Source organism: Scatophagus argus, chromosome 21, assembly GCF_020382885.2.
Source record: "Scatophagus argus isolate fScaArg1 chromosome 21, fScaArg1.pri, whole genome shotgun sequence".
Classification (NCBI taxonomy): domain Eukaryota; kingdom Metazoa; phylum Chordata; class Actinopteri; family Scatophagidae; genus Scatophagus; species Scatophagus argus.
Genome location: NC_058513.1, coordinates 847,325 through 873,282, shown reverse-complemented (window position 1 = coordinate 873,282; position 25,958 = coordinate 847,325). Strand labels below are relative to the sequence as shown.

The 25,958-nt window shown below is 39.0% G+C and overlaps 2 protein-coding genes across 3 annotated transcripts in view; both read right to left on the bottom strand.

Moving 5' to 3' along the window:
• Positions 1-381: 381 nt before the first annotated feature.
• On the bottom strand, positions 382-4,061 carry LOC124053038 (cytochrome P450 26A1). The gene is made up of 7 exons (XM_046377967.1): positions 3,720-4,061; positions 3,079-3,303; positions 2,412-2,693; positions 1,922-2,071; positions 1,651-1,785; positions 1,293-1,439; positions 382-1,188 (listed from the first exon to the last, which is right to left on the bottom strand). The coding sequence occupies exons 1-7, from the start codon at positions 3,996-3,998 to the stop codon at positions 850-852; spliced, it is 1,557 nt and encodes a 518-aa protein (XP_046233923.1). The 5' UTR covers positions 3,999-4,061; the 3' UTR covers positions 382-849.
• A 13,145-nt stretch (positions 4,062-17,206) lies between these two features.
• exoc6 (exocyst complex component 6) overlaps positions 17,207-25,958 on the bottom strand; it is a 48,431-nt gene continuing 39,679 nt past the window's right edge. For both annotated transcript variants that reach the window (XM_046376522.1, XM_046376523.1), the window contains exons 22-23: positions 19,601-19,713; positions 17,207-18,318 (exon numbers count right to left, since the gene is read on the bottom strand). In XM_046376522.1, the coding sequence (XP_046232478.1) occupies positions 18,192-18,318; positions 19,601-19,713 (240 nt within the window). In that variant the 3' untranslated portion in view covers positions 17,207-18,191. The remainder of the gene's footprint in view (positions 18,319-19,600; positions 19,714-25,958) is intronic.

Here is a 25,958-nt window from a genome sequence, read left to right as displayed (position 1 = left end):
CCGTTAACACTTTGACTTGAGTATCTTATTGATGAAGACTCAAGTCACCAGCCTCAAGAAGATGTGAGAAACAGACTGTAGAGGTCTGATAAGCATTCTTATTTCTAATTCCACGGCACAAATGTTCATGTGTGATGTTTGGAAGTGTTACTAGGGTTATTTTTTCCCCACACTGACTTAGTTGTTTCCCCCTCCTTCCAGTTTTTATACCAAGATAGACTAACCTGACTCCAGCTCTGTGCTTCAGACAGATTTAAGATTAATCTCAAGCTTTTCCAGTCTAACAAAAAAAGAAGCAAATTAGTGTATTTCTCAAAATGTTGACACATTTTAATGTTACAATTTACCCTTTTATTTAGAATGAAATGAGAAAATGCAAGATTCACAACAAAACATCTTTATTAAATAAAAAGCCCATACAATAAGTCATTTAAATAACAGGGTAAGATACAAAAGTTATATAAACAGACTCTACATATGTACATAATCCTATAGATACAAAGTTTTCCATGTTTGTGTACAGTGCCTCTTGTTTAGTTTGTTCATATCTTAAAAAAAAAAAAGAAATTATATACAAATCCAATGTATTAACATCATAATATAAAATGTAAAATGCATTAAGTCATCTACAATATGTACAGTTTATATAATGCCATAAATCCACATGAACCAAAGTCCAAAAGAATTACAAGTAGTTTATGTGTGACTGCAGGATTTGATTATTCCTAAAAACTCCCAAAGTACATCAATCATGTACAACATAATTGAGATACTTTTGGGTTAAAACACAGATGATTTGAGACTATTGGAAACCTCAAATTTCAATTGACAATTCTACCACATCTCCATTTAATTTTGTGCATATCTGGTAAACTTGGTTGGCAGATTGTCCACAGGATAGACAGTAGGTCCTGTTTTCATAGTGGGTGGTCCATTTAAAAGAGTCCAGTGACATTTTGTGACCACTTCCACTAGGAAGATCTTCAACAGGACCTTAGCAAACTCCTTCCCCACACACATCCTTGATCCCCCTCCAAAGGGGATGTACTGAAACCTGGAGGAATCAGTGGAGGGTTTGGTCATGAAGCGCTCTGGCTGGAAGTCTTCCTTATTGGGAAAGATTTCTGCAACATCATGGGTGTCACAGATGCTGTAGATGACATTCCACCCTTTGGGAATTTGGTAACCCTGAAATAACGAGAGAAAAATCATCAGTAAGCAGATGGGTAGATGCGACTTTTGAGTATGTTTCTCTTTTAATCAGTTTTGTTCATAGATGTTTGTCAACTTACATTAAGTTCAAAGGTCTTGAGGGCCACTCTGAAGCCTCCTGGAACAGGAGGGTTGATTCTTAGAGTCTCTTTAATGACACAGCTGGCGTATTTCAACTGCTCCAAAGACTCGATGTTCAGATTCTGAAGGTCCATCCCATGCTCCTCCTGAAGACAGACACAAAGACTAAAGTGAGGACAGGCAAGAGATTGTTATGAACCTATTTTGAACTATAGTTAGAATTGAGGACCGGGATAGTACAGATTGTTTACTTCAGCACAAACAGCGATTTTGCATTATGGTAATTTCAAAACAATTTTTACTTGTTTCTTAAAACTGGAACAACAACTTCTAAAACTAGTTGCACAGTGTAAATACCTTGTCCATCAGTTCCTGCCTCAGTCTGTCCAGAACTTCAGGGTTCAGGCCCAGGAACATGATCAGAGAAGTGGCTGTGCTGGCTGTGGTTTCATGGCCCCCAAACAACAGCTCTGTAGCAGACTCCTTAATGGCCTGGAAATAGAAATATAGACTCAGACTTAGTTTTGGCCCTGACCAAAAGAATGGCTCATGGGGATGATAGAAGGTACTTGGGAATTTATCTCTCATGTAGCTTGGTAAAGTCGATATGACGTGAAGGTGTCACTACCTGCATGCTGAATGGGTCCCCATTCTTCTTGACGCTGTCTATGAGCTGCTGCAGAGCATCTCTGTGTTTGGACTCCTTGTGTGACTCCTGCACCTTATTCTTGATGTTCTCCTCTATCTTGGAGTGGATGAAGTTCCTTGCCTTCAAACCCTGGAGGACAGGAATGTTGGTGGAGGAGTAGGGATGGACATAAGAGAGGTGGAATGAAGGGTGATGGAAAGAAAGAAGGGAACAACAAATGAAGAACAGACGGTTACATTCACCATGTACATACATGCAGGCACATTAATTCAACCATTTCACATTGCTGCTTGCCACTTGTGATATGCTAGTTCTGACTTAAAGGACCATATCAAAGTTTTTGAGTGTTTTAGCTCATTTAGTACAATCCATTTCCATTACATGCAGCAATTGGTTATCATGTCGATCAAAGTTTGATCCATGTTTAAAACTAAAAGTGCTACAAAATGATAAAGTGTTTCTCTCTTACCCTGTACAGTCCGCTGAAAGGCACGTCAATGGGAAGGGAGAACAGATTCTTGATCATTTCCTCAAAAGCTTCTACCAGCTGCTGCTCGTCAGTCTTGATCTGCTCCGGCTTGAAGCCGAGGAGGATCCTCATGGCTATGCGGAACATCAGACGCTTCATCTCTGGGTAGACCAGCACACAGGAGTCTTTGGCCAACCACTCCTTCACTGCAGCCTGCACCTCCTCTTGGATGACTGGAACGTAGAGCTCCAGAGCCTCCCTGGAGAAGGCCCGCATAATGGCCTGGAAAGGGACAGGAAGGAGGTTTCATTTATGAAAACAAAAGTCCATCATGTAGCATTACTTTCCATCCAAACCAAATGTCTAACTAAATGACCTACAAGTTAGTTTTTGGCTACTGCGGACAGGATAGACGGAATCTTATCATACTGTCTTAGTGTCATGCATAATCTCATAGCAACATCAAATTTATTATGAGGAGCCTTCAAAGCCATAGGCTGAAACAAGTCCATCTATTTGGAAATGAGTCAAATAAAATAAATGAAATAAGTCAGTAAAATGAGTTATTTCAAATTATATTTCCAAAGCAGGTTCAGTCCACTATGATACTGAAGTTTCACATGTCACTGAAAGTAAAGCAAGGAGTGTTTCAAATGAATCGACTTACCTTCTTCTTGGTCTTGTGTTGGGCTCCGTGCACATTAGACAGTGTGTCCGAGCCCAGGATGGTGCGCACAGAAGCAGGCCACTGCACGGACACGAGCCTGTGCTCCCCCAGCAGAATGTGCCGGACGTTATCCGCTCCGGTCACGCGCACCGTGGGATTCCCGAAGAGGTGTGTGCGGTAGATGTAACCGTACTTCTGCCTTTTCATTCGCAGAAACTTTCTCCTCTGCAGACACGGACGCCAAAAACCAAAACAAAACGATACACACAAAAAACAAACATTAATACACATGGCCACATCTCGCGAGAATAAAAATATACACACAAAACGAAAGCTAAAAGTAATTAAGAAAATCAATAAAATCAACATGGACTATTTCACTTCAAATTTACTTTTAGCTTTGACTTCTTAAAATGGCAACGTGGATGCACTGGAGTTCTCCAAATAAATAATATCTTTAACCCCGGAGGAGCCATAAGCGTCTCAAATCAGTGATATTTGTTTATCACAACTAAAAGCCATGAGAAAAAGTTAGCCACACTCCTCACGGTGCCTGGAGCATCCTGTCCACGTGTGCCCGACAGGCTTTACGCAGAGTTTCCGCATGAAAGCACAAGCCGGCAGCAGTGCAAAGCGTTTACCTGGAGGATGAGCTGCAGCGTCTCTCCAATGAAAGGTAAGCCCATGGATCCGGGAGGCAGCGGGCTGGGGCAGCTCGGGTCTCTGCCTCTGATCATGTAAACCTCCCACAGCTTCACTGCCACTAAAAACAGCAGGATGGGAAGCACGATGGTGCACAGGAAGGTGGCCAGCAGTGTGTTCAGAGCCATGTTACTGCAGCTTCCGTGACAAGCAGCGTCTTGTTGGGGGGAAAAAATGGTGCAGCTCAGGTGAAGCAACAGAGGCTCTGGGCTGCTCATCCAGCGCTTTTATAGGCTGCCAGGACTGCGGGCAGCCTGTTACCTTCTCCTCCCTCAGATAAATTAGTTCACTCAAAGTTCATCTTTAATTGTGGGTGTCGTTCGGCCCCGCCTCCGGCCTGTACTGGCTGACGTGCCTCACCATTTGTTCCAAGGGCCGCATCTTTAATCCCTACCTCCTGTTGCACACAGACAATCCGCGGCGGATTTCACTGAGAAAAGGTGATGATTCCCATCGAGACAATGGATGCGCGTCCCAAGACGCCTTTGTTGGCAATAAGGCAGCTAGTTTACACAGTCATTACCTTGGCTTAAACCCCGTTTGTAGGAGAAGTAATCATGCCTGCCGGGCGGCCTGCATTCAAGAGCAAAAAGCTTTTAAGCAGTACATTTTCAACTGCTTCAGAAAATGGAAAAGAGGCTCAGGGTTGAAGAATGTCCTAATCCCTGTCTCCCTGTGGGTTTCACCACTGGCATTCAAAGTTAAACCTTCTTCTTAGTTTGCTTCAGTTTATAGACTGGATCTGTGCGCAGTTTGTGCGTTGTAAGATTTCATTTGGATGCACCTAATTGTCATTTTCCAATGGACAGATTTCAGCATGTGGCTGTTTAAAAAAACAAATCCAACAATCAGCTGGACCCTCCCCTCGTGCCTTCATGATGCGTCAGTATAACAATGCGGCAGAGACTATGAGAGATGAAACCGTGATAAACACCACTGGGAGCTGCCCTCTGCTTGACTCTGCTGTCTTTGCTCAGTCTGTCTTCAGCTTGAACCTCTTCCTAATCTACAAAAAAAGACTTTAACCTGCTCTTTTTCCGCCCCGCGCGCATGTGTGTGTGTGTGTTATAAAAATGATATCTCTCTCAGTGGGTTCAAACTTGGGTCAGCAGAGACAGGCGGAGGGTACGTGCGCGCGCGCACACACACACACACACACACACACACGCATGCACGCAAGGTTATCCGCGGGCTACGCCGCACGAAAAGTAAACACCGAGCAGAGAAGGAGTCATCAGCCGAGTCACCACATCCTCACTGTGCATTTGGACTCGTGTTTTTTTACGACCTGCCATAACTGCAGGACGTGTGTGTGTGTGTGTGTGTTTATGTGTGTGTGGCAGGGCCAATCGGTCAGTGACAGTGAGACAGCCTGGCTGCTGCTTTTACAACAACGCATAACATGGATGGATCTGTCTGTTCCGGCTAACTGTGTGCGTTTTTTAAAAGAGGGCGCCCTCAGGTTCACCCCGGCGGGAAGGCACCACAGCTATCACTACTGCAATCACACAAAAACCTGGATTTTTTCAAATCTGATCTCGCGTTATGGCTTGGATGTGAAATTTCATGGCTTTTCTTTCGACCTTTTGCTGGTTCAGAATCAGAATCAGAATCGTCTTTAGAGGTTTCACATCACTAGGGATTTGACTTGGTGATTGGTGCAAACATAGAACGTAAGAAAGAGAACATATAATAGAATAAAATAGAATAAGGTAAAACAAAATAAAATAAGTAAAGTAAAATAAACATGCTTCTGGAGGTAGTCCAAAGGTGAGGTAGTGCAGGGTGGAAGTAGTGCAAGTAGTTGAGGTAAACAGTGCAAGCTTTTGGGAAAGAAGCTACATTCTACAATGGAAAAGCTCGTGTGTCTTTTCTGAGATTGACTCCTATATATTTTTTTTTAACTTGGTATGCCATTTGGCTACTTTATAAACAACAAAAAGAGTTTTAAATAATCATCTGCAGGTCCTAGGGGCCCAAGGTAGCTTCAAGGCCCAGTGACTGACGTACACGTCCTTTTACTCTGTTAAACATCTGTTAAACATAGTGTTACTTGATCATATCATATATTCCCAAGCAATATTTAGATTAGCACAAACCAGCTGACAAAAAGTAAGCTTTTGTTTGGCTAATAAAACAGCAACACTTGGTTTTGTGCATCTGTAATTTCCCCATAAGTTCCTAGAACGTTTCTTGGAATCTGGTTCAGATCGTATGTTTTGAGACAGTCTTTAGATGAGTTTACAAGCAGTTTCCTTTTTTTCCTTGTAAGAACGGCTCCATTCATATAAAATTCCCAGAAAGTATAACTGAACAGCAGCCAAAAGACATTTGAAAAATCTGAATAATTACAAAACTACTACGCGTCTGCGGTGTCCACAGCTGCTTTATGCTTCTAAGTGAATTTCCACATGCTTCTACAGATCATTTTTATAAAGCACCTGATCAAGAGAGCATGTAATACTGCATGAATATTTTACGCTACAGCTCTGTGCATGACAACAACAGAAAAAGCTAATAATAAAATACAACTATTTTCATGACATTATTGTGTTTGTTTCACAGTATCAGACACTGAAAAACCGAATGTGACATCAGCCACAATGTTGCTGTGCAGGTCCTTGTTTACTCTCTGTGTTCAGACAGATCACAGTGGGTGAGACATCTTCCAGGTGAATGGGTTTCCAGCTGCTCATGCAGTAGCTGGTGAGTTTTTCTCATCACAATGTGAATGTGTGAAACAGGATTCTGCTGTTCAGGTGTGATAAAAGCAGGGAGGAGGAGGAGGAGGAGGAGGAGGAGGAGGGGTGGGTGAAGGGAAGTTCAAGTGTAGGGAACGATTCCTAGGACTTCGCCTCACCATGCTGCTCCACAAACTCACTGCCGATCACCTGCAGGCCTCCATCTCAAGCGCAAATCCATGCCTTCAGTTTAAAAAGAAATGTACGGCTTTACCCTTTTCATTCAGCTGTACTTAAATGCAGTACCTGAGTCCACGTGCTACTGTTTCTGCTGTGATAATAAAAGCTGAGCTGTTACAGCTTACACTGATGATAATTCAGTCAGACATGTGTTAATGTGTCTCTGTTATCACTATACACTACTTCACTGCATGGACAAAACATGCAGTTCAAAAACACACACACACGCTGGCAGAGAGTGCAAAGTCAGCAGCATGTATTTGAATGTCTCCTCCCTCAGCTCGTGAGTTGGCTGACCTGCTTGTGACCCTGACATTTCCATGAACTCTCTGTGCAACCAAGTTCACTGGCTGTCGGACAGAGATAGAGAGGATCACTTAAAAGTGCTGAAGACAAGGGATCTATTTGTTCCAATATCAAAATCAAATCATTGTTGAATAATTTAATAACAACTACACACAGAAGCCAACAACTCTGCAGTTCCCCTCAGCTCTACAAAACATAGCACTTGTTTTGTTATGTTTTGTTGTTTTTTATATGCTCTGCCACTTTACTCTTTCGGTTCACTCTTGCCACTGTTGTTTTTAGCTGCAGCATCAGCTGTTGGTGAAAAAAACAAGACTTCCTCATACTTGCACACACTTGCACAGGCATATTTATGCTGCTATATGCTAAAACTGGCTCCTTTATATAAATGTTTAGTTTTATATTCTTCTTATATTCTATTTTTATTTAGCTTAAATTTCTATTTTATTCAACTTTTTATCTCATATTTTTATATTTTTATATTCTACTTACTGCTCCCGGGACCTGAGTCCTAATTTCGTACCATAAACATGTGAATGTGAGCTGGTATGACAATAAAGTTCCCTGAATCCTTGAATCCTTGAATCCTTGAAAAGGCGCATAGCACAATACCCGCACAGCACTGACCTGTGGTGAACACAGTGGAGCATTTAGCTGAGGCAAATATTTCCCTCAGGATATGATAGAAACCAAAACAGAGCCAAAGGAGAGTGAATATTGAACTTTCACAAGGTGGCCACAAACATGACTCGAAATTAATGACAACATTGCTCTGTGTCTGCTGAATACTAATACTAGTACTAATTGATTGCCGCAAAAATTGAAAAGCCACAGTATCAGGGTTGTTATCCCACACTCTGGAAAGCTCCTCCAGAAGGTATTATAATATCATACAGACTGAGTAGTACTTTGTGACGAGTAAATTAAACTTCATGTGTAAATTTGGCAGAGTGGACTGTATACTTTCTGTAAATACAAAAAAAATAAAATATCAAAAAGCCAAACAGTCAAGTCAAGTGGATAAGCTGAAACTGAGGCTGAAATAAGAAGCTAATGTGGCTTGGAATAAATAAGGTTCATTAGCTTTGAGAAGATAACAAAGCCTGACATAGTGTAACAGTGTAATACTGGTCAGAACTCATGAATGTTCCCCCCAGGTCAGTGGAGGTATGAGTCTCCTCTTCCTCTTCCTCTGCCTGCTGTATTGTTGAAGTGAATGTAAAAGCTGTTTACTGCCCTGTTAAAGCGTTTGATCTTTGTACTAAAGTACTTGTCACTCCCGTTGACATCCAGGAAGGAAATCACTGTCCCCCACCTCCCCTCACTGCATTAACAAAGGAACGCAGTATCTACTGTTTTCACCTGCAGCAAATGTGCAGTGCAGTCCCAACAAGACTGTGCTTACGATGAACATGGGGCTGAAACCAGTCCAACCTCTGAGCAGGACTGAGAGGAGCAACGACAAAGCATCCTGCACAGACATTCAGTATCACAGGGACTAGTACTGTTTCACTGTTCATGTCAGCATGATGTAGTATTTCTGACAATTGCTGTTTGGGTTATTAGTGACCTTCAAAATACAAAAAATGCAGCTTTTTATATGAACACTTCATATATATAGGAAAAAAATATTGATTATTTATGCAAATACGCACCAGGATGCTGTAAATAAAGACTGACACGCTTCATGTGTTGCCTTTTTCAACTCATGTTAATATATTTTGATTTTTTCCTCCAATTGAACGTGTTGTTTAGTGCATGTAGTCCTACTCAGCTCTTTCAGATCGTTACCTTTAAAAGGGCCATATCTTCTGTGGCTGTGGAGAACCTCTGAGAATCTAGAAACTTTAATTCGAGCGGTTTTCTCGAAGTTTTCTGACTTGCAGTGTTGGAAAAGTAAAATTGTAAAAAAATAAGAATAGTAAATAATAAAAAGATAATAAGAAAGTAAAATTACAATCAAAATTTTAAATCTTAATTTTACCTGTAAAATGCATGAACAGTTCTTATATTATTATGTATTTTATTATTGGCTCATTATATCTGAGGTTTTATTGTGGAAGTGACATTTTACTGTAGAAGAAGAAGATGGTTGAGCTGGAGCTAATTTTGAATGCTTTTATGTGTAAGCTGATCTTGAATTGATCTTTGTGTGTAATGTTTTACAAAATAAACATTAACAAAAGATAAATAAATGAAGTGCAATTAAAAACTGCAATATTTTTTATTTTCTGAAAACTAGGGGGAGCTTAAGCATAATATAGTCAAGTAAAGAAGCTACTTTTCACCACTGGCTGATGATCCTTTGAGTAAACACAATGACTACACCCCTCATCACTGGTTGTATCTGTCTCTCTGTTATGGCCACTTCAGAGTTTTAATTGTAAATTTGCAAGAAGACAAAAGCAAGGACTGTAGTAGCATATATGCACACACACACACACACACACTTACTGTGACAAATGAATATCTCTCCTACAACAACTTACTGACCCCCATCTCCATCTTCCTGTCATGCTCGGACTCCTTCGCGCAGACAGGAGTCATTTCAGAAGTTAACAAAGTTGATGCACTCTGTTACTCTTATGCCTTAAAGTTGGACCAAATATACATCACTCTGACAATGTTTGGTCAGTTAGGGGTCATTTTGTACTCTTGAGAATACTAACCTTGATATTTGTGTGTGTCCAAGCAAATAGTTGTGTGCTGAGAGATAACTCCACCTTCACTTTGTGGATGTGGTGAGTGTATGCAGAAGAATTGTAACAGTGGGAGAATGTAACAAGACAGTGGAGCTCAGAGTGTGCAGTAACAAACACATTTGTGTGTGTGTGCGTGTTGGCAGGGTAGCTGCTGTCCAGTGAAAATAGAGCTCTCCAAATATCTCTCGCCTCATTACATCTGTGGCGACAGGGATCCTCGCATTCAATTGCTGACCCAGGCCAAAGTTCATTTGCTGTTTCCCAGTTAGCGTGTGGTGGGATACAGCGAGGCTCTGAGGGTGAGATACAATATGACAGAACACCCTCGCAGAACAAGTGATGCTTCTGTCTTTGTGTGAGTGTGTGTGTGTGTGTGTGTGTGTGTGTGTGTGAGAGAGAGAGAGAGAGAGACAGAGAGAGAGGAGGAGGAAGAAGGAGGGAGATAGCACCGATATCTCAATTTTGTGACTGGTGGGTCAATTAAAGACGAAGCACCATCTGTCGGCACCTTTGTTGCACTTCAAAGGATCAGTACACCAAGGTAAATAAAAAAAAGGTCTCAACAACATAATTTTTTTTAATTACCTATATAATGGACAAGTCAATTTGGATAGTTATAAGACGAATGCATGATAAACCAAGCTGGAGGCATCTCCAGTGTTATCTAGTTCTGTTTCTTCCCAGTAAAGTTAAAGCAACACACTGTGTGGAAACACAATTAAACACACTAAACCATTTGTGACAGCTTCACTGAAATTCGTCTATTTTAGGGTTTGGGTCTGGCTGTTACCTTCACACGTACATTGTTTTATTTGTTGTGGCCTTTGTGCATGAACTAGCAGAATCTGCAGTTGTCCACACATAATCAAGTGGCCTGGGAGTTGTTCACACCACTGATGGACCTCCACGGATACACAGAGCTACTTAACTGCAACCTGAACTTCAACAGAATCTTGACTGAGCAGGGAATTAAAAAAAATAGAAAAAGAAAAATTTCTACTGCTGGCAACAGCCAACTAACAGTCAACTCAAAGGCATACTATGCAGAACTTGTCAGTTGCTGATTGTAAAGCCACCAGTCAAGGGTGCAGTAAGTGAGAAAGATAGCTAATTGATGAGTCTCATTTCCAAGTTGTCAGCTCCCAACATTTTGGGTTGGTATTGATGTTGTGGCTCAACAATCAATCTTCTTTGTGCAGAAGTGTTGCTCAGAAACATCCCAAACACAGCAAAGTACTAGGAAAATAAAATCCAGACAGAGGACAGCGTCTCAGACAGATACAGACACCACCTCATACCAGTGTCTTGCTATAAATACAAAATAATAATATATAAACAATACTTCTATTAATGGACACTTAAACAAAAATGACTTCATATAGCAAGAATAATGGCCAATGAGGGACCACATAATGTTTACATTTTTCAAAAAAAAAATCTATAATTTGTCTTGTTTTCCCTGTTGTGCTGAAGACAGTGACCCTCAGAGCCTTGAAGTATGCACCATGCAACTATGTTTTTTTTCCCCGTTACATTCCTGTTCTAGAAATGATGGCCAAAACTACAAAAATGAGGCAATTATCCTTTTATTTCCACAGCATAATGATTACTAAGGGATAGAGATGCAACAATTAGGTCTATGATATATTCAATTCAGTTTATTTATATAGTGCCAATTCAAGTGCCAAAGTTATCTCATGACACGTCCCAATTGGAGCAGGTCTAGACCAAACGCTTTAATTAAATTTTGTAATATATATATATATATGATAGTAAATGAAGAGTCTTTGAGTTTTGGACTGTATGTTGGACAAAAAAGGCGATCTGAAATCATAACTTTAGGCTCTGGGAAATTGTGATGAGAATTTTGCACATTTTTTTCAATTTTGTACATTTTATAGATGACACCACTTATCAATTAATTGAGAAAATAATCAGCAGATTAATTGATGATGAAAACAGTTGTTAGTGCCAGCCCTGTTAAGGAATCCTTGGGTTCTTTTGAATATCCATGACAAATATCATGGCAATCTGGACAGTATTTGCCTTGAAAACGCTGGGCAGTGTTACTCAAATACTCTTGACTTAGCTGCAGTTGAGCAAACAGATGTTTAACAATAAGCAGACCTTACTGTTGGATAAACTTTTATTACAGCACACAAAATAAAAACAACTAATTTAGGAAAACAACATCTCAGTCAGGGTGTCTTACTCAGAACAATGATAAAAGTAAAGCAAGAATTCCTTTGGATATCAAAACGTACCCTCTCTCCTCTTCTGGTCCCATTGGAGCTGATCTAATCATTGGCATACAAGCAGATTCATAACTTAAAAACCTGAAGCTTCCCCTGTGCTCTTTTGATTTGGCAGCACTGATTCATTTTGTACTTGATTTAGATTAGGTGTCGATATTAATCTGTTACATTCAGACATTATGTGACACATTATATATTAATAAACATTTATTAAATCTCACCTGCAGAGAGAGAGAGAGAGAGACGAGCCATTTCTAATTCCGTTGATTTTAGAAAACAAGGGAATTAGAAATGGCCAGATTTTACAATCCTGTTTCCTGGAAATTACATTTAGAAACTACTAATAAGCAACAGCATATAAGTTTTGAAGCGCATGTAATGCTGAATTCTCTAGACTTTTTATTAACATTATGTTAATAAAAAAATCTAAAACGTTTTGTTCATTAACATATTGATCGATTGAACGTATCAATTAAATGTCTGTGTAGATTCTCAATCATTCAGGTCATAGAGGAGCTTAAGTTTAGTAACTCTTCTACATATCACATTTTAACAACGTATTATATATTTGTTTTGGGTTTTTATGCTAAAATATCCAATCAAATACAATCACTTACACCAACGACTGCATTTCTAAACTGCATTTCTAGGAGACAGGCTTGTGTTGTATATGACACAGGTACATGTGTGGTACAGGTACAGGTGCTCCTGTTATAATTTGCTGTCTTAAGTCAACTCAGCATTCCCTTCATATTTACTTGTTGTCTTGATAAAATCAGTATAATCTACACTTTAGCTCAAACTCCAAAACCAAAAGTCAAGCCATACTCACCATTCATGCTGACTTTCTCATGTTCACTGATATACTGTTTTCAAGCTCTATTGTCCAATCATTTCAACATTGCACTTTCTGAAAATTTGCAGTTTAGTTACTGTCAAAACTCAACACTTCTTGCACAGTGGTCTAACATAATGTCTTCAGCTGTTTTAAGAACAGATTTCCTGCTTCTTTTTTTTCCTGTAGGCTTTAAATCTAAACACTGTACAGGCAGATTTGAGTTGCATTGACTGTAATAAAGAAAAAGATCATAAAAACAACAAAGCCATGAAGGTAAACAGTATTTATAATAAAGAGATAAAATAAAAGCAGCAGAGTAGAGGTGAGTATGACATGACTGCTGATGTACTGATGAAAATGCTATGTAACAGGGTTAGCATTACATCTATCCTCAATATTTTACTGCCCTCAGTTGTTGCCCAGCTTTTATTCAGGACTTTGCCATTATTTAAATGCACTTATTCTTTTATTTAAAAATTTATGGTAAAACGGATTATAAATGCATGACAGGAGAGGGAGAGCTGAATGACAGAGGCCCTGTATGCACCTCCTAAGAAGGAGAACAGCAGGTGTGTGCACAGAAACACTTAATTTCGAACTGCCCTTTATTATGGAAATTATCTATGAGCAGTTGGAATCTTACTCCTTTACATTGGAATGGTAAACCGGGTCTATGCAACAACATGTTGTCACATTTTTGTATCTTAATCATGCAAGAGTGGGGAGAAGGTACTAAGGAAGTCCTCACATTATATTCGGCTGTGTTCACAAAGCAATCAACAAACGAAAATTCAAACTCTTAATAATTACGTATTCATGGAGATGCATATCACACTGTCACCCCCCGTCTGCCCCATTCTGTTTGTAGCAGACAAACCGCTGTAATATTGTCTTTACAAAATATGCAGTATATACAGTGGCATTTACAAGCAAAATTTAAAAAAGGCAAAACACTAATTAAAAAGAAAGAATAGTTTCAGTGCAAAAATGCCTGCTGAAATTGGAGCACAGACCTAAAACATAACAAGAATAAAAACAGTCTTAATATAAAATGTTTGTCATCAGGAGTCATGTGTGAGTTTAGGTAAGCATCAACTTCCCTAAAGGAACCAATTAATTATTGCTGTGCTTTGTGGATATATGTGGGTATGAGATTCTAAAGCTTCATTTCACCCTGAGGAACAAAAAGAAAGAATTTAGAATGCAAGTTATTGAACTGTTAAATATATGTATATATTATCACTAATAACACGTTTCTCCAGTGGGGGGGGTTGGTTTCTTGCAAGCATGAATTAAGCAGTCCAACTGGGTTGTAAGACAAAACTGTAGTTTATATCACATAATTAGGGTCCGTAACCCTACAACAGACAGGATTTACAGAGGGACGAAGAGGGCATGCACTGATGTCACTTTTACCACCTGACCATCCTCACCACCACTGAGTAGCCAAACTTATCTGTAAAAGTTTTGTACAAACAAGGGTGAATACATTTAACAGCATTGTGTACAACATGCCCGTTTGGTCTGTGAGTGTTGAAATGTACTACGAAAATACAGACCCCATCACCTGGTATTAACATGTGATCATATGCCTGCACATTTCCACCTAGTATTAAGAGGCGTTCTCATATACACTATATAGACAAAAGTATTGGGATGGGGCTGTTTTTTGGGGGTTGGACTTGGCACCTTACTTCCCGTGAAGGGAAATCTTAATGCTTCAGCATACCAAAACATTTTGGACAATGCTATGCTTCCAAATTAGTGGCAACAGTTTGGGGAAGGCCCTTTTCTATTCCAGCAACACTGTGCCCCAGTACACACAGCAAGGTCCAATAAAGCCTGGCTGGATGAGTGTGGTGTGGAAGAACTTGGCTGGCCCACACAGAGCCCTGACCTCAAAAGCCATGAAACACCTTTGGAATGAAGTGAAACGGAATCTGCAAGCCAGTCCTTTCTGTCCAACATCAGTGCCTGACCTCACAAATGCTCTACTGCATGAATCTAAAATCTTGTGGAATCTGTTATAGCTGCAAAGCTGTCTATGTACGTAGAATGCAATGTTACTGAAGTCCTGGTGTTGGTGGTCAGATGTCCCAAAGTTTTTGTCCATACAGTGTAGATTCTGTCCTCGTGGTGGTTGCTTCTCAACATAGAAACTAGGTAGATTGAACAGATGGATATGTGAACAAACATGGTGTGCCCCACCACAACTTCAAAAAATGTGGAGACTCTTGAGGAACTGTTAAGACGTGTAACGTTGGAGTAATACGACAGCCAAAGGCATCTGTGGGATATCCGCTGACTTCACCATAGACTGTACAGATTATAGCTCCTGTGGTTGTGGGCCAATCAGATATTGCATTAAATCAAAGAACGTTTGCAATGAGTGACTGTGAGGAAAGCTATATAAACAGTTTTTTTTCCTAGATCTGAGTGCAAAAAGAATTGAACCTTTTTACAGGACATGTTTTGATACTACCTTGTACATCATTATTTTGGTTGATATGCAGCCCTAGCAGTTCTGGACTAGCATTAGTTTGCCACTAGCCTACATTCTGTTTTTCTGAAAATTAAGTCATGGTGACAAAAAAGTATAGAATATAACCTAACCAGACAATGAAGAAGTATGCTAGCACTAGTCCTAGTAAAGAGCCTAACTACACTAGTACTAGTGCTAATACTAGTGCTAGTGCTAGCTTAGCTAATGCAATCAGTCTTGCGACTTCTGTCTTGCATGCTGTAGCAGTGCTTCTGAGTCTTTTCTCAATTTTAAATGTTTCCAGACTGGACATTTCATTTTGTAAAATCACAATACACGTCTGGAGGTGGTCCAGCTGATCCAATGTTAATACCAGTTGTCAGTTTCCTGTGACTAGTGATAGTGACATCACATGAAAAACGACCATTAGGACTGTTTCATCCATTGTTCACTGACACTCCATCTGAAAATTCTCATTAGCTCCATGTAGGCTTTACTGATCAAACCCAGATGTGTCTACCTGTACAATATAATACAATCCAGTACCATGACCTGCATTTTTTGGTAAACGTGTTTGTTTGTCCAACCTGTGTATGCACACAAGAAGGACAAAAGAATTTAAAAACATTCCAGATTTTCACCTTCATTTTTGAACGAAGTCTAACTACAATCTGGGCGTCAAAAACTCAGCCCAATAACCATGCTCCACAAGGAAGGTTCACCATATTTTACTGGCTGTGACACTCATGTGATGAGTTCAAGCAAACACTGAACTGCTCCATGTTCAGTCACTGCGCGGCTCTGTCTCAGTGGGTTGGTTTCAATGTAAAATGTGAGGCAGAAAAAAGACAAACGACAAGCAAAGCCAAAGTTCAACAAAACCTGACTATTTTCATGAACATCAGTCTTTAAGACGTCATCATCCATTCATCTGCTCTTCTATCCATCCATGACCTCAGTGGTACTTGGTTTTGGGTAGACATGCACACACCATAACAGTTGAGAAGTATTGAGAAAATGAGTTTAACTTGGTAATTGTCAGAACTATCTATGGCAACATTTCCATATCAGTAATTCTGTATTTCTGTAATTCTGGAAAGTAGGCAGATAGTGAAAATTAAGGGAAAATAGAAAAATGTTCTTGACATTTGAACATTTGACACTTGAAAGATGTTCTTCAGGTCAAAGCAAAGGTTTCTTGGGTTTCTTTTGAGATTAGACTTAGTCTACAGAAACTACCCTGACGGTTGTCTAAAGCCAGTTTAAGAACCCAGTCATATAAGAAAATGGCACAAGATGGATTCACACATGCTTTTGAAAAGAGGGATGTTAGGGGTAACCATAGGTTGCAGTGGAGCGAACAAGCCTCAACATCAAGCAACTGGTTAATCCAATTTTTATCAGGAATCGGAAAAATTAACAATGTTAACGTTATACTTGCATGTATGCAGCCAAGTACATATGTGAACTGACAGTAAATTAGATCATACAGGAAATGTGTTTATAGCCTCCATAACTAGGAGACTAGTTGTGACACTGTTGCACAACAGTCAGACCAAGAGACTTTACAACTGTAGCTGAATCTTTCTTGAAATATCTGCTTTGTAAGGATGGTCTGCAAAAATTTAAAATTTATATACATGTGTTTTTTTTTATTTTAAGTTCCAACAAATTTTAAGTTTTGGTGCAAGACTGCATTTCTATTGACTGCAATCTAAAATGATAGTATTTTAAAATAACAGTATTGTATGATTACTCAACATGAGGCTTCATCAAGACAACAGATGTAAAGCCCACATGAATAAACAACTGGGTAATAGTAATTGGGTTTCTTTAATGTAATGTAGATGAGAAATCTGGTTTCCATATTAGGGGTAGAGGATAAGAGAAAATTGATATATTTCTCCAGCTAGACGTTTTTACTGTGTTTCAGAAGGTATCAACAGGTTTCTCATTTTTTAAACTACGTTTAAAATCCAGACACATCTGCATTTTCAAGCAGGTGGGGAACAATTGTGTTAAACTCTTATTATAGAGCTTTCTCTCTCTCTCTCGCTCACACACACACACACTATGTTTTTTCCTTGCATTAAACTTGTGAGCCATGTTAAATTGTTGCACAGTTGGATTAAGTGGAGATGTTGGCTGGATTAGTCATTATTGAGCTATAGCTTCCACAACCAGAAATATAGGATTTTTTTTTAACAGTATAACCTGATTAATAGATTACCAATAGCCCGTTCAGTTTAACATATCAATGTTGTGATCTTTCAGAATTAAATACCAGGAAATACATTCCATCTTCATCCAGGGAGGAAAAAAGTGCTCTAACATGTCTTGATGTTGAATGTATAATATGGGTTTCTGACTGGACAACAGGAAATGGTTTATCCCCTCCACCTGTGGTGAAGCTATTGGGGACAATTTAACTCAGTGTCCCAGTACTTGTGTCACTTCCTCTGCTGCACCAGTGTCCCTCTGCAGCTACAATCATTACACTCTCACAAATGTATAAAACATAGTTTGTCTTATCATAGCCATTAAAAATACACTTTACAAACATTTTACTGTTCACTCCTGTGAAGAGTGCAGTTTAGTATGTGTGTCTGTTATTTACATTGAGCATTAAGTTTGGTTTGTGTGTGTGTGTGTGTGTGTGTGCTGCATTTGCAAGGAGTGTGTTCCCTGCATGCCTTGTACACTGTGTGTATTGCTGTGCCTTCATGTGATGTGTTTGTATGCAAACTGACTGCCTGTCCCTTTTGTGTGTCAATGTGTGTGCAAATTCCCTGTGTGTGTCAGTGGTGTGTTGTCTTGGCAGTTCAGTGTGTGCACGTAACTGCATGCATGTTCCATTCTTTCTATCGCGTTGTGACACACATGACTCCGGTGTGTGTGTGTGTGTGTTTAGGAGGACATGCCGTTGACCAGGCTCCTCAGCTGTTTGACCACAGTCTCTATCAGCTTCTGTTTGTCTCTGTCGTTCTTCCTGAACTGAGAGAAGATGTTGTTCTTCTTACTGGTGTCCTTCATTCTAGACACAGAAAAAGACAGACACACAAAGAGTGTAAAGACAAGAGCTTTGAGATAAGTCCCACACATGTATTCTGTCAGTGGTGCAGTCACTTACTATTTATGAGATCCTTATTGTTAAGGGCTGAACTATCACTTACTGCTCTTCCGTCAGTGACACCAGACACAAGATATATGTCAGAATTCAAAATAGAAGAATAAATGGACTGGACTGGTCACCTAACCCGGAACCCTCTTGCTGAGAGGTGACAGTGCTAACCGTTGCACCACCATGCTTTAGAGGCCCTTTGAGCTACAGCCCTCGTATGAACGACGCTAAAATAAAAAGATTATGAATATAGTTTTAAAAAATGTTTATTATCATTATCAGCACAAAAGATCTATACAATCAGCAGAGTTTCAAGGTGAACACCCAAGGTTAGTATCAGTTCATCATTTTATCCTATTGGACATTTGTTTGAATTTTTTTCATAAAATTAGTGTGTGAAGTTTTGAGTTACAGCTAAAAATATGTTCTGTGAAGCCACAGTGATTTTTGACCACCAAATAGTTAATCCTTGAGTCCGTGTGGACATTTGTGAAATCAAAAGAAATATCCTCAAGGCATTCAGGTTTATGCTATACTACTGGTTCTGCACATATCAGCATGCATGGAGAAGCTCAAAGAAAACCAGCAAGGAAACTGCACCTACCCCCTGTAGACTCTGAGCAGTAGTTAGCAGCAGGAAAACAGCAGAGAGTAGATGATTTAGAAGAACAGTTGAATAAAAATTATATCAAAACACAAGGAGAGGAAGAAACTAAAGCAGCCACACTTATATCTTGGGTTGTCATATGTTTCATGCAAGAATTATTGTAATTAAGTGCTACTGATGTGAAAGAAAATGTTAAATGTCAAGAGAAACTTTCCTTGAAAAACAGAGTGCACACACCATTTTTCTTAATGCCATAACAACCCATGAGGTAACAGCATGGTTTTTGTTGCTCCTCATATATAATCATGACACCTGTTATGGATTAATGCAAGTGTAATCTTGGTACCCGTCACTGTATCTTGCTTTACATGTGTCAGCAAAAAGTTTCCCATCCACATGGGATTTTCTAGAAATGTGTTGTCTACTGTTAAAGTCAAATATCCTAGGGTTAATGGTTCAAGAGTTTTTAGGCCATTCATTTAGCCCATTCATTTCATGTTGCCCATTCATTCATCACTCCTTTAAAAAATGATGCTGAAATATCATCATGAAGATCCCCAGCAGTGTGTACATGGCAGATGCACTCACTTCTCCAGCAGAGCCAGGGCAGTGGCTGGGTTCACCCTCAGGTATTTGCAGGTTGGCTGACCATAATCTGCCAGGTAAGTTGACCAGTCCCACACCATGAACAGGTCCAGGAGCTACAAAACACACACAGACATAACCGCACTTAAGAGAAATTCAGGGAGAACCGCAGAGAGGAACAATGGGAGACTGAGGCTTGTGTCAAAACAATTTCAAAGTTCATCTGTATATAGGAAATCACACCAATTCATTGTACTTCACATTTAGTGATAATACCTATGTCACTGCATCATTTTAAGTCCTTTGGATGCTTCTACAATGAGGCACAGAAGGCTCTTAAAGCAACAGTTCACCCTAAAATCAAAAATACCAATTTTTCCTCTACCTGCTGTGCTATTTTAGGATAGCAATAGCATACATAGGACACACGCATATACTACATTTACAAATATAACCTATTTGTACATAATCTATACTATACACTGCAGTGATTACTAGTACTTGACAGAGAAATTGTGTAATTTTATGCACATTTTCACTGTATGAAAGTTAATGCAGCAATCATGTTCAAGTGTTTTAGATTGAAAAGCACAAAGGACAGAAGTCACCCTCAGTATCTCTAGTATGGTTAAGTGGATACACCCTATGCCTGTACTAATTACAGAAACCGGAAAACATACATGTCAAAACCCAGAAGAGTGAGAGCTGCGCTAGAGCAAGTCAGAAACAGGATTAGATAATGTGATGATGGCAAACACTTGAGTGTCCTGAATTATACTGTGTCACTCTGAGATGCAAAGAGAAGAGAGAGATGTAAAGAGTAGAAGCGAGGAGGGAGGGGGGTTCTTCCGCTACATGATGAGTGCGAACAGGAACGTTTAAAATGACCCCCCCACGACCCCTGGTTAACTGATGGAGATGATCCCCCAACCCCACTCACACACAGTGTATGCTAATGTCATAGGGTGAAACAGCTGGGTGTTTGGGTCATGTTGAAAGAACAGCTTAGTGATAATAGCATTATTCAGCTGACTGAGAGACTCAGACACACAGAGAGGGGCTTAGCAACAATGCCATTATTTTCACCTGGAACTAAGTGATGATGATATGTATGCATGTAGAGAGTGTCACATTTTAAGCCTCTTTCAAACATTCACGGCTACCCTGAAATTTTCCAGACATCAACCGGAGGCGCTGTATATATGAACACAAATGCCCGACTTTACCCTGCCAGCTACCTAACAGAAAGTCCATTCGAGCCCTTGTGTGAATAGAACAAGTCATTGTACAAAAAATTCACAGCGGGTGAATGTGTTGATGATGTTGCATGGAGAGCAGCTCTTTCATGCTATTTTCTGCTTGCCGTTATAGCTTTCTGCCATTTGGTTGATATTTTGGGTATGCCCAAATACATATAGTATTGATATCAACACAAAAATAGACATTATTATGGAAAGTCCATCTCCTTCTCCTGTACAGTCTACCACAGAGTATTTCCAATAGGTGACATTGCATCTGATATAGCAAATCTGCTGTTTGGATCTGATTCTTCAGTTAATATTTGAAAACAGTCGTACTCTGAAACTCAATGAACTCTAAAATTTGGAACAGAATCCAAAATTTGATTAATTGACTTTAATTAACTGGCACAACGAATCCATCAAGAAAACTCTGGTTTATTACAACTTGAATTTCATTTTCAAAAATTTGGCCAATGGTTCTGTCAGTTATAATAATGCAGTTGTACACACACTGTTTTCCGTGCAGTGAGGGATCATTAGTAACATTTCAGGTGTGGTGTAATCAGTACAACAGATGTTTGAAAGGGAAACCAATATTGATATGTTCCAATAACAATGTACTAGGCAATTTTCACATTCTAACATAAACCAACACTGAACATCCTGCACATGTTTAATAAGGAGCTCTATTTGCTTATCAATCAGTTGTCACTAAGATACATATAAAGCTGGACATTGACCACATTAACAATAAACTTGTCAGTACTCTCTGATGGACAAACTATGCAATAGTTAATAGACACAGTAACCTCAATCATATCTTTGGCATTTCCAACTGACATTTCTTGTTATTTGCTGGCTAAAATCTGTGATATATTGTTGTCAGTATCTGCCTGCTGGAAAGGCTGAGGCACTCACTTTCAGTATGACTTAAAAATTAAGTGGTTTAGGTAATCTGGATATAAGCAGTGTGGCATCATGAATTATTTTGTCTTTAGTGTTAAAGTTAGCTAAGTTAGTTAAGTTAAGTTTTATTCACATGAGGTTTAGTCATGTTCGATAACTTTCTTCCTAACTTTATAACTGTCAGTAAATCAGTAAAACATCTATGAAAGGCTGTTCAGTTCTAAAACTGATGCACTCTGCAAAGATTTATTGCGCACTCATGTTTGGTTGGTGTTAACAGGGATGCCCCTTTCAAGTGGCTAAGGCTCAGGAGATAGAGCCTCCACCAATCGGAATGTCAGTGGTTCAATACCTGGTCCCTGCAGTCTATGTGTCGAAGTGTCCTTGGGAAAGACACTGAATCCCAAATTGCCCCTGAGGGTTGATTCCATCAGTGTGTGAGTCTTCATGTGAATGGTTATTGCTCCTGATAAGTAGGTGGCACCTTGCATGGTATCCTCTGTCACCAGCGTACGAATTGCTGTGTGAGGGGGTGAATGCTATCTTGTTTTGTAAAGCACTCGCAATGGTCTGTCAGACTACAAGAGCGGTAGTCTGAGTGCAATTCAATAATTTTAATACTGCTCATACCAAGTCCTGAGCCGGCGTGAACATTTTCCTACATGCATATGATTATATGATTGAAAGAATTGCACAGATTCACGGATACAAGTGGTCAAAATGGGCATTTAATTAATATGACTGGCCTCAATTATTGCTATCCCAACCTGGATCAGGTGGAACATGGGTTGATATCATTACAAAAATTATGACAAATGATAAAAATAGCCTGTGACAGAATTTTATTTTTTTGTATAATTTTTGTGTTTAACAAAAAGAGCCTAAGAACATAATAAACATATAAATGAATATATATATATATCATTTTTACACTGGGTCATGCTTCATGATTAGATTGTAAAAAACATGATAATGATGTGTCTAAGTTTAATGCTTGCTGTTGTGTGAAGCACCAACTGCATATACAGCCCACACATGTCGCTTTCATGTGTGTGAAAGTATCAGCTTATTTACCTACCCTACTTTCTGGTAGGTGTTGCTCATTTCACTGACTGCGCAAGTGTAAGAGACAGTGTAACAATCTATAATGAATGTATACATCACAAAGCCAATTTCAAACTGAGCAAGTTTTTTTTTCATGCACACATTAAGAAACTAGGCACTTTAAAAAAAAATACTGTGTAACTGAGCACAGTTTCAAATTGAAATGTAAATCTATTTTTTAATGACAATATGATTTTTTAAAATTACTTTTAATTTAGTAACTAATATAAGACTAATAATCACTGCGATATAGAACATTTATTTATCAATGATTCACCGATTTCAGTGTCAGTCAGTTCGTTACTCAGGCAGCAGTTGCAGCAGTTGCAGGCAGAACACAGTAGCACACAAACTATTATTTTTGTTTAAAAAATATCCAAATCTTTTTGCGTCCTTGTCTGACGTCATATCAGTTGCCCTAAATATCTGGCTTTCAACCAATCTAATTGGTTACAGGATAACAATCTAAAAAGCAGTTTTAGCCACTAACTCAGCAGCTGTAAGACAAAGGGAAAGTATAAAGATGACCTCTGTGTAACCTTAACCTGCAGATGCCTCCCAACCCCTTCACCTGAGGCTAGGATTAACATGTCAACCATGCAGCCTGTATAAAGGAACATGGACACATCTTGACTAATGAGTTGCATCACAGGAAACTAAGGTCCGCTCAAAAATTCAACCAGGTTGAGCGGTAGCTAATCCGGAGTTGATTATAGCATAAACATAGCTAAGAATCTATTTTAGTTACAGTTCAGGTGGCTTTGAGTTGAAAAATGATAATAACAAAAACACTTCAGATCATAATGGAAACACATGACCCCAGTGCTTCTAAACTCCTGTCCTTGGTTCCAGTTAACTGAAAAAGGCATGTGATGGCACGTCATTATGTGATTGACCTCTGAAATTTTGGGCTATTAAAATGATTTCCACATAAAAAGGGGAGGTGGCGTTGTAAACAGTGTTTGGCAGCAAAAGTTATTAAATTTATATATATATATATATATATCTATATATACACTATGTATACAGATCTTTTGCATTTCACTATTTATTGTTATTTTATTCTCTTTTCTTGTGTATGCCAGATGCCAAAACAAATTCCTCGTAGGTGGAACCTACCTGGCAATAAAGGTTTCTGATTCTGAACCATATGAATAAAATTAGGAAATTAATTGATTTTGTTTGGTATGAATATTTTGTGTGAAATTAATCCATCTCATGTGCCATGATTGTTGTGTGATATTTTCTAAAGGGTTAGTCAAAACATTAGTTGTTGCACATTATTCCCCGGGCACCCACTGCATGCTGCATGTGTGTGTGTTTCAATCAGTGATGGCTTAAATGCAGAGGAAGAATTTTGGTGTATGTAGAAATATAGTGACAAAATAAAGTTTGACGTTTGAAGTTATTCTTATGATTTCACCTTTCCAGGCCCTGCCTCAATTGTCCTGTTGAAGCATCAGTTTGAGTTTAAGTTGAGTTTAAGACAGGGACTCCTTCAGCTTTGTTTTTCAGCAACTGTCTGTTTTCATGTCACGTGTTATGATTTAAAAATAGCAAATAGAGGGGGAAAAGGCACATCTACGTGTTATTTTGATCTACTTCGGTCTTACTACTGTGGTCAAAAACTACTGTAAAAGTGAAAAATAGTCAAAAAGTAAAAGTCTTACTGCAGCTTATTCAACAAATCTCTCAGTATAGCGCTGTGACCTAGACTGCATACAGAGCCAAGCCTTCACCTCAGGCTCAGATTAACAGGTCAACACAGAAACCTGTTAATGAGACCCAGCAAAACTTTACATACCACTAGTCCTTACAACAAAAACGGAGGCAGGGTTTCGTGCTTGTGTGTGCAGGAATAAGAGTTTTCCTGAGTGGGTGAAATAGGACAGGTGAAAGGTTAGAGTTGTATCAGAGGTGAAGCTTGCGTGCACACAGTAAGTGCTCTGTACATGCACAAAGTGGTCCTCTTTCTTCTTTTGCTCAGCCAGTCTTTTAAACTCAGTTGAAAATTCAAACGGAATTTGACACACAAGCTAAAAATTAATTTATGACTGATAGCTTAGCTATCACTGACATTCCCCAAATTATTCATTTTTAAGGTGTTAATTTACTTAATTGTAATTACATTTTCACAAATAAAATAGTAAAGGCAGGAGTCATTAACTACATTTGTCCAAGGGCCACAATTTTTCTATAGCTGACAGTGTGAGGGTTGGCCTTAATAAAAATATAACAATGTTTAGGGCTCAGTTGGTCTATTATTGTTTAATAGTTTCACTTTCTTATGAAATTAATGTTATTTATTTTAGCCTATATCAGTGTGAAAAAACATCCATGATGTTGACTAGATACTTAACCAGAAAATGCACTGAACCATACGAACCACGAATTACTCTAAATCTAAACAATCATCTGACTTCCACGCAGTGCTTATTGTTTTTATTGTTGTGCTGATATTATCAGGTAAACACATAGTTTCTCATTTATATGTGCTGTGTTTCCTGCTCACTGGTGCATGAATTGACCTGGATTTGAAGGGACACAATGCAAAATAATACAACATTAGCGTATAAAACAGAGCCCTGTTCTCTCTTCCTAAAAATAATAATCATAACAATAATAATAAAATCAGCAGTTATTTTAGCAGCAGTGTAACTCTATGCTCAGTGCATATAGAAGAAACACTGGCTGGGATTTCATTTATGTCACAGCCCCTGAATATAAAATACTTAGAATGTTGATCTTAACAGCTTTTTATGCGTCACTGGCAGATTATTAATTAGCTTGAATTAAGAGTGTGGTGGCATGCCAACCTCAGTGTAGTGTTGTACAACGTAAGGACTAGTACAGGAAAAACCTAGAAAACACATTACACATATTCATTTCATTGAAAGATAATATCAAAGAGAATGACTGGACAGATGATGATGCACAGACTGCAACAATTTACACCAGGACTGTCTCATTATTCTGTATACAGATGTGATTAGATGAAGAATGATTGATATGAAGAATATAAAAACCTTCAAATTCAACTATGAGATTTAAATGAAATAACTCACACATGACCAAAATTGCTGCAGGTAATGAAGCTGTCCCAAAGCTTG